The sequence below is a fragment of the Schistocerca serialis genome, chromosome 6, assembly GCF_023864345.2.
Source record: "Schistocerca serialis cubense isolate TAMUIC-IGC-003099 chromosome 6, iqSchSeri2.2, whole genome shotgun sequence".
NCBI classification, from domain to species: Eukaryota; Metazoa; Arthropoda; class Insecta; order Orthoptera; family Acrididae; genus Schistocerca; species Schistocerca serialis.
Window position 1 is genome coordinate 413,651,336 of NC_064643.1, and position 20,467 is coordinate 413,671,802.

Here is a 20,467-nt window from a genome sequence, read left to right on the forward strand (position 1 = left end):
GGAGTACGTAGAACTGCTGCGGTTAAATAACAAGTTGTTGTCAGCCATCTTGAACTTTGACGAAAAATTTGATGACAGTGTAATACCCCTTCTAGCGCTACGTCAAAGATCTTTGTCAAATATATTGGAAGGAATATTGGATCACATCTTTGATCAAATCTTTGACAAAGAAATTTGATAGTGTAATACCGGCCTTACTGCGTTGGCGTCGGCACGATGTATGTGTGTGAAGACGGCTTACTCTCCACTCCCAATCTTCTTAGTCAAAAAGTTGAGGTCTTCTCTCCAGTTTTCTCCACTATTACTTTCTCACATCTTTTACCGCATTGCACTCACAACTTTCTTCCATCGGTTTATTGGACTCCATACGATTACTGGAAACAATTCTCATATCTTGTTAGGCCTTGTTTTCGTTTCTGTCTTTAAATAGCTGTTTTCTTTGGGTCCTGTCACGGTCGCTGTGTTCTAACATTTTTCGGATGACACAAGACAGTGTGGTACTGAGGTGCAAGACTCACATGTCTCTCACAATTTACTTACGTATTGTGTGCTGCCGATTCTCTTCTCTGGATAATCAGCTATGTCGATCTCCCTAAAGCTTCTTCTCCAAAGTCTGTAGCTGATTACAGGAATTTACTAAGCTACTTCTCTATTCTTGAAATGATTTTTGTACTCGTGGAACACTTTCAATTCATTATTGGTATATTTTCATCTCTCAACACAAAGCAAAATTTACTCTTTTTCACATAAGTAAGTAAACTCTGGCAACCCAACTGGTGTCTTAAAACATCAGACTTGATAAAACACAAGTTCAGTATCATAGTAACAATCCAATAATTTATGGACATCACATGCGGCCTGCCTCATGCAGAGCTAAGGTGTGAAAAAAATAAATAAATAAATAAAAGTCTCTAATATCAAGCGATTCCAATACATGAATGTGCATAGAAATCTATATTCAATTGTTCATTAGTCTTTTTTACAAGCACCACAGACACTAACACATCAAAGAATATTACATAATTATTCCCTGAGTTTTCATCATGTCTTCTGTGGCACTGGCGCCAAATACCTGTCATCATCAGTGACTCGCCCTTCTTACAGTCTTCTAATAACAAACTTCTGACCTGCACATAGAAATAAGTGGATCGATAGAAATGTTCTCACTCTCTCGCACTTCTACTTAAAATATCGGGTGCTCAATACAGTTGAAGGCCAATTGTTTCTAGAATTCACACCGAAATTCTTGAGGCAGTACAACACTAGTGTAGGAGATGTCACAAATTTGGCTAAGTAAAAAATCCATGTATTTCCAGTGCTTAGTGACATAAATAAGCTCCGTGTTTACAAGACAGGCCTAATTCACAATCGAAATTCCAATGGTTTTATTATTATTATTATTATTATTATTATTGAGTCAAGCTTGTGTGCCTTATAACAAAATTCAGATTTTCATATATTTACAAGTGCCACACAAAATTCGTATTATATTTTCATTTTTTAGTTGCATTTATGCTTTCAACAAATTTCTGAGGAAGTATCCACCTTGCTCCCTAATTTAAGCTGTATTTACCTGATGAAAGATATATTTTTACGTATGTTTGGATGTTTGTGAGTTTTGTGCATAAAATATCTTGTAGTAAACTTAGTGCTACAGTTGTGTGTTCTTCAAAATATGATGCAATATCTTGTAAAAGTCATTTATCCTCATTGCATTGTAGTTACTTATGCAATTAGTGCAACATTTCCACTTTTTCCAGTTGCTGATGTGTTTATTCTAAGTCAATGGTTGAATTTTTGTGAGCACAAAGAGACTTATCTCCTAGAAAATCAACTACTGCAGTGTAACATTGGGTTTGCACTTACTGTAACTGCTGCATTGTGTTCCATTAGGTTTCCATGTCTAAGGTCGTGTAAATTGTCAACATTTGTTATATATTGACAATGTTTTTAACATTGTTGTTTATGTTTTGAAATGAACCTCAACAAAAGTTCAAGACACAGCATTATCGTTTATGCTGTCCAGGTTTTTCACTTGTTATAACACAAACCACTGTTTTGCCCGTTGTAGTTTCAAATCTTAACGGGAAATGAATTCCTTGCTGCATAACAGATCATGAAATTAAAACAGAATTAGTGACCCTCATTTAAAGTCATTTGTTTAGTATTCAGATGAACTTTATTTTATACATAATGGTTTGAGAATGCTGTGGCTGTTTCTCTAAACATTAGTACAGAAAAAATCTGTGATCACTCATACTTAAATTTAACATGTTAGACTGCTTCTCCATTGCGAATACTGTTCTTGGGCAGAAATCATGTTAACTGAGGTTTGTAATCAGCTGGAAATTGCTCAGATTACTGTCAAGTAACTGGGAGCATCTTCAAATGGGTGTAATGGGTAGACTACCTGATTCATTTACTAGAGATAGCAAAGGTATCTCATGCACTACTCTGTTCCATAGACACTGTCTCCTCTACAGGAAGTACAACATCTATCAATGCTGATTCACGTGGGTGTGACACACAGTGGTAGATCTAAGGCCCCTGTATGATGTAGCAGGGACCAAGGACAACTTATCACCCATCCCTTTTCCAATAAGTTTTAAGTGCTGTCTTCCACTGAAACTGAAACTGAGCCAGGGAGACATACTTCACCTGCTGGGATGTCTGCCGTGTCCCACATGAGGGAGAAACAACGCAATGGGTAAGGGTCTGTTAATAATCAGCAGTTAAAATATATGATGAATAATTGTACCCTTTAGGAAAATGGCTGAAGGCATAAGTAGCATCACCTTTTGCACTCAGCTTGTACACCTGGAGGCCTCATTCAATATGTTGAAGAGGGTGTTCTGCTGAACATTGAGGAAACAGGATGCAACCAACTGCAGGTGCACATTTGGACCAGCAGTGCTTGTTGTCTGGGCCCTAAGGTCATACTTGGTTCATTCCAGAAAGTGGTATAGATGACTGAGGAGATCAGAGGAATACACAGTCTGCAGATTTATCCCCAGAACTGATTATGGTCCTCAGGTTCTGAGCCTTGCAGACTGATTGAAAAAGACACTTTGAAAGTTTTGCGACAATTTAGACTGTGACTTCATGGGCTTTTGCAATAGGTTTAAGAACTGTCGGGTGCTGCTACATGGATCAGATGTGCACTACATGGCTTAGACAAATCTCCAAACATTCCAGATAATGACAACTGTAGGAGATCCTGGAGTATTAGAGTAAAACCCAGAGAAATGGGCTTCAAAAATAAAACTCTTAAAATACTAGTCATCAACTGCTGAAGCATTTGCAACAAAGTTCCAGAGTGTGAAGCATTCATAAGAAACACTGGGACTAATATAATACCAAGTACAGACATCTGGCCAAAACCCTAAATTAACAGCATTGAAGTTTTTAGGTTAAATCTGGGTGTATATTGAACGGGTAGGCTAAGAGGAAATAGAGATGATGTATATGTCACAGCAGACCAGACAAGAAACACAAATCCAACAAGACAGAAATTTGAGTTGCATGCAAAACTGTTTAGGCAAGACTCAGTATCGATGGTGAACATAAACTTACAATTGGGTCCTTCTGTTGACCACCACACACATGCACCTCTAGATGTAAGCATAAAATTTAAAGAAAACATCCACTCACTAATAAATGTGTTATGCAATGATACTGGAGAAACAACTGACTGAAATAATTACAGTTTTGTAAGTGGTGGGCACACATCGTGTGAAATTATACTACCACTTTCTCTGAAAACTATTTGAAAAATTGATTTGGGAGCTCACTCTTGATTGTAATAAGCCAGGATGGAATACTCAATATCCAGTGGTGACAAACAGATCTGACCCCTTTGAGGACATCAACTCTGAAAATGCTATCACTGACCATGAGAGAGTTGTGGCAAAAATGACACATAAAGAATAAAGGGCAGCTAAAGCACGTAGTTAGATTTACATATTATTTAAGCAAGATAAAAAGGGAGTCATGTTATTCTTCAAAGAGAATCTCAAAAACACTTACTACTGGGCAGGAGAATGTAAGAGAACTGTTCCTCAAGTCCTAAACAATAGTTTACCAAGCACTAGATAGATCTGTACCTTGTAGAAAAGTTCATGATGGGAGGGAAGGGTTACAGACAGTGTAAAGAAAGAATGAGTACTACATAACAGATGTGGGACAAAGCATCGAAATGATAACTGCAGCTGAATCTTATAAAAATTTTCTCACACAACCCAAAACTTCCTAGTCATATGTACAGAACGTCAGTGACACTAAAGTTAGTGTGTAGACAATCAAGGATAACAGAGAGGTAGCAAAGAAAAGATTCAATTGCTGAACTCTCTTTTCAAATATACTCTAATGTAGAGTGGGGGAGGGAGTGAGGGAATGTGATGTACCATGAAGGAGTTACATACTTGTATCAGTGAAAAATGCAAAATTGTAAACTTTGCCTACTTATGGATCAATGTGTGATGCAGCAGCACAATTATCACCATAAAGCCAGCAAGGCTGGTAAACAGGAGATATGATGATATAAGGTCATAAAGTCTTTGGAAATTTGCTCCGTATACTCAATTGGACAGTAACTATGCCTCACAGATAGGTGCATGACCAGTATACATAGGTGTCAGCATTTGACAAAGGATGTGAAGTTGGGCTCAAAGAAGCTGATTAGAGTAATTGGTGAACTGCTCAACATTTGAATAGGAGCAATGGCACTATTCAACAAATTTGACATGAATGAGTGAACCATGGCCAAACACAACATCAAGAAGGAAGCAGTTAACCTAGAAAGGTGACATAACATGGGTACTGAGCAATCATTAGAGAGGCACTCAGACCTACAGTTCATCATTATCATTGATCCAGCATACAACTGGTGCTTCAGTAAACACAAGGACCATTAGAAAGGGGGCTGAGCTCATGGCACCCCTTACACTGACTATCATTGACCACTGTACAGCAACAAGTATGTTTGCAATGGTGTCAGTGGTGTCAGGCGCATTAAAACTGTAACCTCATTGTCTGGATTGGGATTGTCTTCAGTGATGAGCTTGCTTCAGTTTGCGTCCCAGGCCCACAGGCCCAATGACCACTGAAGGCGTGTCTGGATATGCCCTGGACAGACATGGGATATCAACCTGACAGTCGCCCAACATATGGCCTGACAACCGGGAGTGTTGGTCTGGCGTGGCATTTCATTTCACTACAGGACCCCTTTGGTTGTCATCCATGGCACTCTTACAGCACAGCAAGAAGTTAACTATATTCTATTCCCTATTTTGTTACCCTTCATGGCAAGCTATCCTGGGTTTAAATTTCAGCAAGATAATACCTGCATGGGCAAGCATTTCTGCTGCTTGTCTTCATGCTTGCCAAATCCTACCTTGACCAAAAACATTGCTGGATCTCTCCCCAATTGATAATGTTTGAAACACTATGGGTAGGGCCATCCAGTTAGTTTAGGATTTTCATTATCTAATGCTCTAATTGGACATGATTTGGCACAATGTTCCTCAGAAAGACATCAAACAACTCTCAATCACTACCAATCTCAGTAACTGCTTGCATAAGGGCCAGAGGTGGGTCTATGCGTTACTGACTTGCTCAATCTGTGAAGTTCTTTCTCTTCAATAAATCATCCAGTTTTTCTGAAATTGTAATCATTTGTTTGCTGCACATGTACATCACACTTACCAATTTCAATCCCACTTCGATAATTCCTTCATGATGCATCATTTTTTATGTCTTAGAGTATATTTCTGTACAAAGAAAGCATTGCAGTAATGCCCCACTTTAAAGCTATTACCACTGTAATATGAGTGATGTAGGTATTAGTCCCTCAAGCAATGAAAAACCCAGGATAGAATGTAACAATATTATGAAGAGAAAGTTGCTACTCAGCATATAGTAGAGATGCTGAGTCAAAGAAAGGCACAACAAAAAGACGGTCACAAATAATGTTATCCTCCCACCACCACCTACTCCAGTCCAGTCACTAACATCACCTACCCCATCAAAGGCAGGACTACATGTGAAACCAGTCATGTGATCTACAAGTTAAGCTGCAACCACTGTGCTGCATTCTGTTTAGGCATGACAACCAACAAGCTGTCTGCCCACATTAATGGCCACCTACAAACAGTGGCCAAGAAACAAGTGGATCACCCTGTTGCTGAGCATGCTGCCGAACACAACATCCTTCATTTCAATGACTGGTTCACAGCCTATGCCATATGGATTCTTCCCACCAACACCAGCTTTCCTGAATTGCGCAGATGGGAACTTTCCCTGCACAGATGGGAACTTTCCCTACAAAATATCCTACATTCCTGTAACCCTTCTGGGTTCAACCTTCATTAGTCATTGTCCTTACCCATCTAGCCCTTTCCCTGTTCCCATTCCAGCACTACACAGTCACATTACATGAGAAAATGTGAAAAGTGTTAATATGTAGTGAAAACCTAAGAAAACCTCCCTCATTCCACCGCCAAACCCAGTCTTTTTACTTCTCACCTTTTCCACAATCAAACAAGTCTCCAGGACTCTGGAACCACTGTTAAATTCTGTATGGCATTTGCTGCTGAGCTGAGTTCCATTTTAACAACAACATTTCTCATATGCCTTGATCAAAAACTTGCATCCACTAGTTGGAAGAAAACACAAATCACACACATCTACACAAAGGGTAACAGAGGTGTTACACAAAAAAATATCCTATCTCATTGACATCCATATGTTTCAGATTCCTAGAATATGTTATGAGCTCAAACATGATGAGTTATCTTAAACAGATTATGGAGGAACCACACTGATGGTGTACAGTGGATGGATAAAGATATGAAAGTGCAAAAAACAAAACACATTACCATGTCTAATACAGTGCAGGGAAACTGTTGGCATTCAAAACAACTTCCAGGATCTCAGAATGAATAGATACAGGGCTGTAATGGTTTTCAGGGGAATCTTTTACCATTCTTCCTGCAAAATATCAGACAATGCTGCTGGAGGTGGATAGCAATCACATACCCTTCTCGCAAAGTATTAACAGACATCTTCCTTCCTACATTTCCACAGTCTATAAGTTGTCCTACTCCTTTGTACACATGGTGACTTTGTGAACTACAGGAGGTTCAAATTTATAGTCAGAAGTCATTAACAGGTACGAACAGTGTTGGTACTTAGCTTTTACACTGATCTCTTCATTATTGTCTTCGTAGTGTATCTTGGCCTCATTAAGTCTAGGCATGATTCCACTGAGAGGTTCCCACCTTTTTCTTTATGTTCGGATGAGACTAACAGGTTTGCAAGGTAACGTGGTATTTTGTTTTTTAGAGAAAAGGCTATTTTAGTTTATGCACATCACATATTTAATAAATCTCACATGTAACACTTCTACACCAATATAAACTAAAACATCATCTTCAACCACATCTGAATCACAACCTACCCAACCAGCGTTAGATATCTAAGACCCCAAACTTCGTGTTCCAAAGATCCATCTCCTCCTTGCATGATGAAAGATAAAAGTCTCTTCGAGTTGTTAAACTCGAAGCCAAAGACAATATTTACATAAAATATTACATGAAAAGAAATTACAGAAATAAATGTTATAATACCCCACACACACCCACACCCACACCCACACCCACACACACACACACACACACACACACACACACACACACACACACACACAAGTCCATGCATGCCATGCATGGGATTGTGTGTCACTATGGAACATAAACACTTCGTGAAAACTTAACTTTTCCACTGATTAATATGTCCTAAGACATGCAAAACTGTTTCCTCCAGAAAAGATCTGATTGAGTACAACATAACAAGCATATTACTTAAAATTATTCCACACAAATTAGTCTTTTTAAATATTTCTTAATTAATTTGTATCACTATGAAAAGGATGTGCAATAGGTGAGATAAGTCCCAAACTTTTACAACTGAACTCATGCAGAACATATGGTTTAAAGCTCTTCAGGCTCACAAATTTAAATTTCTGGAGGATTTTTTTTTTTCATTTGAGTCTTTGATTACACAGTATTCAATTTTCATTGCAGTAGTTCACTTATGGTACTTATCAATGCCTTCTCGTCTCTTGATAAATGTCTATCAGATGATCACCACCTTGCTCACAGTGTCCCAGTACTGGTTGTCCATGCTAATTTAAAAATGTATTTTCACATTTCCTCCTCAGCCTTCAGTATTATGCTTTTTTCAGCTTTTATCTGAAATGTCCATTATAGCATTAATTTTTGGAAGAAGTTTTGTCATGCATAGATAAAATTTTTTAAGAAGGGTGTGAGTCTGACTATATCTCTAACTATAGTATAGACATGGAACATAATATATTTAATACACACATTGTAATAAAAATTCCAGTTCCAGTAGTTAGTAATAAAATTGATTTCCCAAGGGATCTTAGTTATATATATACTCTCCATAAAATACAATAAAAAATACAAGAAATCAGTAGATGTCAGCTGAACAGCAGAAATCAGTGACGCAAGAGAAAGAGTTGGCAGTGGGTTGGTCATGTCACTTGAAGAAAGGATGGCAGATGGTCTAAATAAATTCTAGATTGGAACCCAATTTACCAAAAAAGACTGAGAGGAAAACCATTGGACAGGTTGAACAGAGACTTATAAAAGATGTTGGATTCAACCAGCAACAGCAAACTGAAGATTGGCATAAATGGAAGAATTTGGTGGGATCCTGTGTTGCATACTAATTGAAAGAGGCCACATCACCATGTGATTTGAGTTGGTGATGTTATTTCAGTGATTACAAAATTGTATCAAATGTACCAAAAACTAGCAACATGTCCCATCTCATCAATTTTACATTGTTCCCCCTCTGACCTGAATGCATGCATTGATTCCATTGGGAAGAGTTTCAAAGTTGCTTTTTACTCTATGGAGAAAAGCTAGTCCATGTCTGTTGTAATTGGATGGAGCTGATGTCCAAGTTGGTCCCATGCATGGTCTATTGGAGACAGATCTGGGGATCTTACTGATCACAGAAGTACCCCAGCATCATGCTGAAAGTTCATAGGTACACATTCTGTTTGTGGATGAGCATGCCCTCTTGAAAAATGATGCCGCAATACTATCACATTAGAGATAACACATTAGGACAAGAGATGTCCTTAACTACCGTTGCACCATCATAGTTTTTCAGTCACTACCATTTGTGAACTGAAATAATGACTACACACTATACTGTCAAGAGTAATACAGTTGCACCTCTCCAAAACATTGGAAGAATGGGACCTCTCCCCAGGTCACCACCATACTCTTCAATGATGTTGATCCAAGATAGTTCAGAACTGTGATTCATTACTGAACACAATGTGACACCCCTCGTCAGCAGTCTACTCCAAATGCAGCTGTTTGTGTTGTAGTGTTAATGGCAGCATACACATAGGATAGTAATTCCCTAGTGAGGCTACTGTTAGTCTCTGATCAGTGGTGGGGCTGGCACAGACTGTTGCAGGAAGTCTGTTACTTATTCTGGGATGGCAAGCACAGATGTGAAGGGATTAGCATGTTCTTGATGTACAGGGTAGTGATCCTCACTTGTGGTGTTTAGACATGGTACCGGAACCTTTATGATGAGTCTCATTGCCGTCACATTCCCATGCTCTCCAGCAAAGTCCACTCTCACATTCGAGTGTCCCAGTGTCCCATAAATCTGGTTATTGTACGATTCAACCAGCCAGCCAAATAGAGGACCACAATAAGTCTCCCTTCAAATTCTGTCAGGTACTGAGAACACTATCTCACATGATTACATGCCATCTCCATGTTCTTCACAGTGGTCACTTAACATCTAATACAGTTCACACAGGCCTGATAACAACACTAAACATAAACAACCATAATGCTTGCAGATGGTCTTCTGCCTGTTACAGAGAACAGCGTACCCAGTAATTTACGTACCCACTAATAGTGAGGACATGTCCAAAGTTACATTGACATCTGACCATGTCTTCTGCCTCATTTCATGTCCAACTGAGAAAATGTGGATGAGATAGTCACATAGTTAACCTTTGTCTGTTCCTGTTACCCTTTGTAATTGCTCTGGCCTTTTAACTTGGGTACAACTTCAAAAATGCAATATTTGCACATCAATTTCAGAGCACTGGGTAGGTCAAATTACTCAAATTTCATCACCTACAGAACTAAAAAGAAATTTAAGAATTTAACTTGAATTGTTCTTACCACATTACTATTTCAATAATCTGTTATCATGCTGTATCTCTAATGGACTTAATTACACTTCAGTGAACATATGTCAATTAACGGGACAAAGTAATACAATAATGTATTATCTGGCATGAGTATATAAAATGGTATGAAGAATGACAACCAAACTATAGAAGAAGTGATGAGAAACAAATAGATTTGTTTGTGGTTTTGTTTCAGCTATTGAAAACACACACACACACACACACACACACACACACACAGCTGTAGAGAACATAGCTGCTGTAAGCATGCTGTCCCCTTATGAACCTGTATAAACAATGTCACAGACACCTCCAGTTCCTCTTCAATAAGAAATTTTAAGGAAATCTGTAGAAGATTAAAATATCCGTTATGTAGTGGGAAGCATATAATCTTAACAATCATATTATACCATTATTTTTTCGTTAATTTTCACAGCTAGATATCAGACTTTAAAGAATTTTAGCAGACAAGAAAGCGCAATTTGTAATTTTACATTAACGGAATCTAAACTGTTGATTTAACTGACAGGGATGACAAGAATTTTCTGAATTAACTATTATGTTCACATATTAAATGTGTAGTAAGCTTTAAAACATAAATTAAGCTTTGGAAAAAATGCAGTAAGCTTAGAAAAATATTGTTGTCCTCTTCAAGGTCGTCCAGCTTTGCTATGTTCTTGAGGCACTTATTCCAGTCCCAGATGAAACTCATCCGCCTGTAATGGAGGAACTCCTTGAGAGTTTATTTATAGAAGCTCTGTATTGTTCACTTGGTGCAACCCTGCTTGCTGAAGGAATGGAGCAATTTGATGATTATGTGAAGAAACAATCAGGAATACTAACACTTGAAGATACAGAGCAGAAGAGGGCACCCACAAGTGAGTATTTTTTAAAATATATGGATATAAATTTCATAGTCTTATTTTTGGAAACAAAGAAGAAAAACAAATTATAGTGTCACCTTCCTTTACATTGACAAACAGCCAGCATGGATTCAGAAAATATCCTTCCTGTGAGACACAATTAACTCTTTATTGTCATGAAGCAATGAGTGCTACTGACAGGGGACATCAAATTTATTCCATAATTTTATATTTCCAGAAGGCTTTCGATACTGCTCTTCACACATGCCTTCTAATTAAATTGCATGCCTATGCAGTATTATCTCAATTGTGGAACTGGATTTTTGATTTCCTGTCATGAGGGTTACATTTCATTACAACTGATGGAAAGTCATCAACTAAAACTGAAGTAATATCTGCCGTTCTCCAAGGAAGTGTTATAGGCCCCCTGTTGTTCCTGATCTACATAAATGATTTAGAAGACAATATGATCAGCCCTCTTAGATTGCTTGTAGATGATGCTGTCACTTACTGAACATAAAGTCATCATATGAACAAAACAGCATAATGTACAATAACATGAAACTCCTGGGGGCAATACAAGATCAGTAGTTCAACATTGTCCAAATCTTGAGGGATGCATCACAAGTATCAGTTCATATTATGGTGTATACTGAAGCCAGGATGCTTACATTGACCTAGATGCAGACAAGTGTAGACATCACTGACGTTTTTGGAGCTAGTTTTGAGTTGGCACATGCAGCTAGTGTTGTAGACTCATGTGAGAACCAACTGTGGAGCCTCTGGTGTCAATCCCCACACCCATGGCTAGTGAGCCTTAGCTCAGCAGATTAATTAATATCTGTGGTCTGCCAGCATGTCCAGTTCCATGTGTGGCTCACACAGCTTATGGGCCACAATAATTACTCGTAAAAGCAAATATAAGTAATAACTGTGCCCACTCTCTACCAATAAATCAAATGAAAAGAAATCTTAATACAGTAAGTGTCACAATAAAAATTACTCTCTTTTGTATACTTTACAGTGATTTTTATATTTTACAAATGATGTAAAAAATGCTACTTAATGTAGAGTTATTTATTTCTATAAAGTATGTAATGATAAATTATGCATACCATGGCTATAAATGTAGTATCAAGTAAAGTACCACAGGGAACAGCTTTTATTGGAGTAACTGTCAACTGAAAACTTAATCCCTCCCCCCTGTCAAGCCACCTATGGCTTTAAAATGGCATGGGTTTACCATTTAAGTATGCAACAACGACTCAGCTGATGCCACCAGGAGATGGCTGAAGCTGGCATTACATACTGGTCAATTTGTAGCTAGGGAGGGGGGCTCATTCACAGGTGAGTGGGGAAAGGAATGAAGGTTTGTTAGTGGTGGGCATGATAAGACAATAAGTGAAACATTACTAAATGCCTTCTCTGAAAACTAAGTAGAACAGATAGTTAGAAACCCAACTCATGATGAAAATATATTAGATCTAATGGCAACAGATACACCTGACCTCTTTGAGAAAGTCCATATCGAAAGTGGTATCAGTGATCATGAGAAAGTTGTGGCAGCAATGATTATTAAAAGTTCAAAGCACAACAAAAGCAACCAGAAAGATATATATGTTCAGTAAACTAGATAAAAAAATCAGTAGTCATATCTCAGTGAGGAACTTGAAACTTTTAGCACAGGGTAGGAGCATGTGGAGGAACTGTTGTTCAAGTTTAAAAGACTAGATGACCATGCTCTGGAGAGATACGTGCCCCGTAGAACAGTTCATAATGGGAGGAAACCTCCATAGTAAATAGTCACTCTAAAGAAACTTCTAAAGAAGAGAGATTATTGCATGGTAGGTTTAAAAAAAGTGTAGCGCTACAGATAGAGAGATACTGAATGAAAAACATTTGGCTGTCAAGAGTGATGTGTGGTGACTTCAATGACTACCATAGCAGAATACTGTCAAATAATATTTAACAAGATTCAAAGAAATTCTGGTCAAATGTAAAGGCTGTTAGTGGCACTAAAGCTAGTGTTCAGTCCCTAGCGAATGAGGCAAGAACTGAAATTGAGGGTAACACAGAAAAAGCTGAAATGTTTAACTTCATTTTCAGATGTTCCTTTACAAAGAACAACCCAGAATAACTGCCCCAATTCAGTCCTCATAACACTGAAAAGATGAGTGAAATAAGTATTAGTGTCAGTGGTTTTGAGAAATAGATGAAATAATTAAAATTTAATGAAGATCCAGGACCCGATGGAATCACTATCAAAGTGTATGCTGAATTTGGGACTGTGTTAGCCCCTCTCACAACTATAATCCATCAAAGATCCCTCAAACAAAAAATTGTGCACAGTTCTTGGTCTACAAGAAGGTTAGTGGAAGTGATCAACAAAACTACCGTCTAATATCCTTGACATCCATTTGTTGTAGAATCCTAGAACGTATTTTGAGCTCAAACATAATTAAGTATGTTGAACAGAATGATCTCTACTATACCTACCAGCATGGATTCCAAAAATATCGATCATGTGAAACCTAACTTGCACTTTTCTCGTATGATAAATGGAAACCCGTGGAGCAAGGCAGTATTTCTTGATTTCCAAAAAGCATTTGACTTATCAGCATGTCTATGCTTGTTGCCTAAAGTATGATCATACAGGGCATCAAGTGGAATTCGTGACTGGACTGAGGACTTTTTGGTAGGGAGGACCCAGCATGTTACCTTGGACAGAGTGTCATCATCGGATGTAGAAGTAACTTCAGGTGTGCCCCAGGGAAGCATGTTGTAACTCTTGCTGGTCATGTTGTATATCAATGACTTTGCAGACAACACTAATAGTAACCTCAGACTTTTTGCAGATGATGTAGTTATCTATGATGAAGTACTGTCTGAAAGAATCTGCATAAACTTTCAGCCAGAATATGATAAGATTTCAAAGTGGTGCCATGAACAGCAACTTGCTTTAAATGTTCAGAAATGTAAAATTGTATGCTTCACAAAACTAAAAAATTTAGTATCCTATGACTATTGTATCAATGAGTCGCTGCTGAAATTGGTCAACTCATTCAATACCTGGGCATAACACTTTGTAGGGATACGAAATGGAATGATCACATAGGCTCATCAGTGGGTAAAGCAGGTCGTAGACTTCAGTTGATTGGTAGATACTGGGAAAATGCAATCAGTCCTCAAAAGAGATTGCTTACAGAACACTTGTTTGAACATTTCTAGAATATTGCTCAAGTGTGTGAGACCCATACCAAATAGGACTAACAGGGGATATTAAATTTATATGGGGAAGGGCAGCACAAATAGTCATCAGTTCGTTTCATCCATGGCAGAGTGTCACAGACGTACCGAAAGAACTGAACAGGAAGACTCTTGAAGATAGATGTAAGCTATCCTGAGAAAGTCTACTAACAAAGTTTCAGAACTGGCTTTAAATGAAAACTCTAAGAATATACTACAACCTCCTATGTATCACTCACATAGGGAACATGAGGATAAGATTAGAATAATTATAGCATTGACAGAGGCATTCAAACAATCATTCTTCCCATGTTCCTTACATGGATGGAATGGGAGGAAACCCTAATAACTGGTACAATGGGATATACCCTCAGCCACGCACCTCATGGTGGTTTGTAGAGTATAAATGGAGATGTAAGAGTAGAACAGGTTCCAAGTCCATGGGCTCAGCATGGACATGTATAGGAGCAACCGCTGCTGAAACCTTATTCTGCAAGTGAAAGTAGTATGTCTGAGGGTGCAAAGGGGCGGAAATGATTGTGCATGCTGCCACAATTGGTAGCTTGCTACAAGGAAAATGCCACAGGCAACCCTATCTCCCAGAGGGCACAGAGACAGTAGTGTTGTAGATCCAACTCGTCATGGACACAACTGATCTGATGCTGGGTCAGCTACTCCCATCTGACATCCACCACAAACAAATGCTGATCTATGTGGCCTACCATGACTCCCAGCAACCAACCCTGCTGCTGACCAAAAGACCAAGACCAAACAGCAGCCATGTGAAGAAAACACAGTGCACTCAATTCAAGGTGCAACAAATCTAAGAGGCCCTGCAGCTGGTGCCCATGCAAATGTTTGGCAGGACTGCACCTGTTAAATGGTGTCAACCGGGTGTGCCTAGAAAGCCAAACAGCACATAGCCATGGAATGAGGCAGGCAACGACTTTTTCATTTTGGTCTTGCAAGTTCCCATTAATTTATCCACCTCTGAGTTAGAAGACATGTGAAATGGGGTGATAGTCAAATGCTGGATACAATTGCAAATGCAAAAGGCTTCCATCTCCTGCGATATAAGTTGGAAACCATTTTCATGTAAGGGGATCCATATCTACATCTTTATTTACATGACTACTCATCAGTTCATACTTCAGTGCAAGGCAGAAGGTTCATTGAACTGCCTTCAGACTATTTCTCTACCATTCTACACTCGAGCAGCACACAGAAATAATGAGCACTTAAATCTTTCTATGCAAGCTCTCTTTTCTCTTATTTTCTTATGATGATCATTTTTCCCTGTGCTGGCAGGCACCAGCAAAATATTTTCGCAGGTAGAGGAGAATCATTTATGTATTATATCCATGACTCTCTCTTCCCTATTTCATGATAACACAAAATGAGCTCATTTTATTTGTTTTTGATATCCAGGGGGAATCCTCAATAGCAAAAACTAATGACAATACACAGATAGTTGGCTGTTGACAGTTTGGCTACATATATGGGAAATTGGGCACCATATCCACCAAAAGTGAGCACAAGCTTCCCAAAAAGGGCACCTGAAGTTGATGTGCACATTGTCCCAAGGATGTTCCAGGAGAGGCCAATGAAAAAACTGACGTGACAGCAGAGCCTGGTTGTCTGCTCAGGCCATGCAAGCCCACATGTGGTGTTATGCCAGAGCCTTCATATGAGACATATCCCTGTGTGACACATACAGCAGCAGCTGGAGTATGCAAGGATGCAACACTGGAGGCCCACCTACTCAACACTTTTGCTGCTCTGTGGCAATGATAAGGACCCCTGGACAATGTGGAGTTAAATCTCATAGTAGGAAAAATATATGCCACTGCAAATCCACTCCTAAAGGAGCACTCTGGGCCATCCATTCTTGACTGTGGAGATGATTTTCCAGAAAAGTGGATCATAACCATGGCCTCCCATACTGTGAAAGGAAAACCCAGCAGTGACTGTTGCAAGGTATTGTCCCATGCCAAAATAGAGAGCCCTACTGACTGAACCCTGAATCAGTTCCTGCTGCCAGCTACAACAGTACAGTTGCATTAGTGTGCAAGTGATGGACCAGTAATGAATGTCATAACAATAATTACTGAGAAAGAGTGATCAGCTCTCTGTAATCAGTGGACAGTCTTATCCAGTAGCCTAGAATGTGGGCAGAATAATGAAATTTGTCGCTAATGTTCAGTGATGATCTGGATCTTCACTCTTACAAAAAAAGAAAGAAAAAGAAAAAAATAGTATTGAAAATAATAGCCAGCACTTCCTTTTATACCTGTGAATAGATAATTTGCACTATTTAAAGTGTCTTCAGTGTGCAAGAGGTGTCTTCTTGGTGCTATCTGGGTTCTGGTGCAACAGGAATGCACCACCATTACACTGGGATTTGTCAGTGGCCAGGATTAATAACTTATGTGGTGTAAAAGAAGCCAACAGAGAGTGGAGCACAAACACTGCTTGAAGTACTGAAAAACCTTGACAGTTTGCAGATCACATGAATTTGATGACATTTTGGTGAAGCCAGTTAAGAGGATGGCAGATGTGTATGGCATGGGGAATAAACTTAGCATAATATGAAATGTTGCCCAAAAAGACTGGGACACCTTCAAGTTCTTGGGCACTGCCAGGCTGATGTTGTCTTTGACATGCTCACTGTAGGGATGAGGCCATCTTTGCTAAGCACATGTACCAAAAAAATGCACCTTCCAAATTTTGTAACTGCTCCTCTTGACCCAGATGTCACCAAGGTAGTTGACACAGCAGTGGACATCCTTAATCAAATGCTCCAAATATCATTGACAAATTCCTGGGGCAAACAAATTTCCAAAGGGCAAATAATTAAACCAGTGAAGATCAAGGAGAGTACTGAGTACTAAGAAACATGAGAAGCAGTGTCCAATAACAACTGAAGTTATGGGCCATTCAAGCTGATACAGGAAAAATACTAGCCCCCTGACAACTTCTCCAACAGCTCCTTCAGATTCTGAATGGAATATGTGTCCATGACACATTTTGTGATGCCTGGCTGATTAAAATTGCTTGGCAAGGGGAATGGGGTGGGGAATGTGGTGCTGACAGATGGAGGAAGATATGGGCCTTAGAATTTTTCTCCTGACCAAAGATATTCTCAGATAGTGTCTGCACAACCTTAGCAAAAAAAATCCAGATCTCGAAAGGAGACCAACTGAGACACTAAAGGGACTTTATCAATAAACTGTAAGCTAAAAACAGAAAAGGCATCTAACACAAAAATATTTTGCATCAACAGTGAATTTACCACTAAGAGTCTAAGTTGCCATTCTGTGTTCTTATAATGTGCTGATTGGATTGGCTGTTTACTATAAGAGACTACTTGACACAGTGGATTTTGCAATGCAGGTCAGCCCAAGATCCTGTATGTGTCTAAGTTATTTAGGCTGAACATTTCCCCTGTGTCTACCTGAAACTCAGTGATCAACCATCCACAACCGACATTAGCAGAATACACTGGGGCAATGCATATGGAGCATTACAGACAATCTCTGAGTCCAGGGAAAACATTCAGAGGGCCCCTGGCAACTGTCCTGCAGCTGACTGTCAAACGGATGCCAAATTGCCCGGATGCACCAAATTATAATCATGGCAGGACGACTGACTTGCCCACTGAGCAGAAACAGATGTAGGAGAGAGCAACACCAAGAGATTGAAAAATGTCATGAGCAGGGATCATGAGTTTTCGACTTACTTGTGCCTGCAGAGTTCACTGAAGGTGAAAATAGGCACTGTTGTGACATCACTGCACTTGTGAATCATCAAAGGTGAGGTTGCAACTCCGCAGAACAGTGGGGACTCCATGTATCTGCGTCTCCATGCAGCTGCCAGTTGTTGGAAAGTATCTTCCATGCTGCTGCTGCTGCTGCTGCTGCAAGTTCATGTGATTCAGCAATATGGGCAAATTCATTTAAAGAAGGGTTAAACAAGGCAAATGTACAAATTTGGACCTAGAGGTTGCGTGCTAATCAGAGGATCACATCCCTCAGCGAGTCCACATACGAGGTTGCACATTGGAAACATACTAACTGACATGTGCTCCAGAGACCTTGCAGGCTGGCAATACAGGCTGCACATGACTGCCTCTTTAGATTAGATTAGATTAGATTTACTTTCGTTCCAAATTGATCCGTAGTGAGGAGGTCCTCCAGGATGTGGAACATGTCAGAAAAACAACAATACATGACAAATATTTAAACTAAAACAAATAAGCTAATGTACCATTCCACAGGTCCCAAGTGGAATGATCGTCATTTTTTAATGAACACTAAGAGTCATTTTACAAATACTATTGCACTGAATTTAAAATAAAAAAGTTTTTTATTTATTTATAAGGTAAGAAACATGTAATACAACTACTGTAATACTTATTTACAATGAACACATTACTGCACTGAAATGGTGCAGAAGTTAGATTATACTTACACACACACACACACACACACACACACACACACACACACACACACAAATTTTCAGTGAACACATTACTGCACTGAAATTGTGCAGAAGTTTTGTTGTACTTATATACAAATCAGTTGGTTTTCCTCAGAAATTCATCAATGGAGTAGAAGGAGTTGGCCACCAATAAATCCTTTAGGCTTCTCTTAAACTGAATTTCATTGGTTGTTAAGCTTTTTATGGCTGCTGGCAAGTTATTGAAAATGTGTGTTCCTGAATAATGCACACCTTTTTGTACAAGACTAAGTGACTTTAAATCCTTGTGAAGATTATTCTTATTTCTAGTATTGATTCCATGAATTGAGCTGTTGGTTTGAAAAAGTGATATATTTTTAATGACAAATTTCATTAAGGAATAAATATATTGGGAAGCTGTAGTTAGTATCCCTAGTTCCCTAAACAGGCTTCTGCAGGATGTTCTTGAGTTCACACCACATATAATTCTTACTGCACGTTTTTGTGCCCGGAAAACTTTAGCTTGGCTTGATGAATTACCCCAGAAAATAATCCCATATGACATTATGGAATGAAAGTAAGCATAGTATGCCAGCTTTTTCATTTTTATATCCCCTATGTCTGACAAAATTCGCATTGCAAACAGAGATTTGTTAAGACGCTTCAGCAGTTCTGTGGTGTGCTCCTCCCAGTTGAATTTATTATCAAGCTGTAATCCCAAGAATTTAACACCGTCCACTTCTTCTATCTTCTTGTCATCATATGTTAGACATATACTCTTGGGACACCCCTTACAAGTTCTGAACTGCATGTAGTGTGTTTTTTCAAAGTTTAGTGACAAGGAATTGGCTAGGAACCAGTGATTAATGTCTACAAATATTTTATTGGCTGATCTTTCTAAGACTACACTTGATTTGCTATTTATTGCAATGTTTGTATCATCAGCAAACAAAACAAACTTGGCATCTGGTAATGTTACTGATGAAAGGTCATTGATATACACAAGAAAAAGTAAGGGCCCCAAAATGGAACCTTGTGGGACCCCACATGTAATTAGTTCCCAGTTGGATGATGCCTGATAGCTTGATACATGTCTCTTTCCTAATAACACCCTTTGTTTCCTGCCAGAGATATAAGATTTGAACCATTTTGCAGCATTTCCTGTTACACTATAATATTCTAGTTTACTTAAAAGGATATTGTGATTTACACAGTCAAATGCCTTTGACAGATCACAAAATATACCAGTTGCCTGCAATTTTTTGTCTAATGAATTAAGTACATTTTCACTGTAAGTGTAGATAGCCTTCTCAATATCAGAACCTTTTAGAAATCCAAACTGTGACTTTGACAGTATGTTATTTGAGATAAGATGGTTATAAAGACGACTGTACATTACTTTTTCGAAAATTTTTGAGAATGCTGGCAACAGTGAAATTGGACGGAAATTTGATGCTATTTCTTTATCTCCCTTCTTAAACAGTGGCTTAACTTCAGCATATTTCAGCCATTCGGGAAATATTCCACTGATAAACGACTGGTTACACAGATAGCTTAATATATTACTTAGCTCAGAATCACATTCTTTAATTAACTTTGTTGATATTTCATCATACCCACTAGATGTTTTTGATTTTAAAGATTT

General features: G+C 38.7%; 1 protein-coding gene across 1 annotated transcript in view; it reads left to right on the top strand.

The window, feature by feature from the left end:
* LOC126484896 (dynein axonemal heavy chain 10) overlaps window positions 1-20,467 on the top strand; it is a 1,141,797-nt gene that overhangs the window by 515,857 nt on the left and 605,473 nt on the right. Inside the window, exon 30 of the mRNA XM_050108495.1 lies at window positions 10,908-11,130. Within this exon, the coding sequence (XP_049964452.1) occupies window positions 10,908-11,130 (223 nt within the window). The remainder of the gene's footprint in view (window positions 1-10,907; window positions 11,131-20,467) is intronic.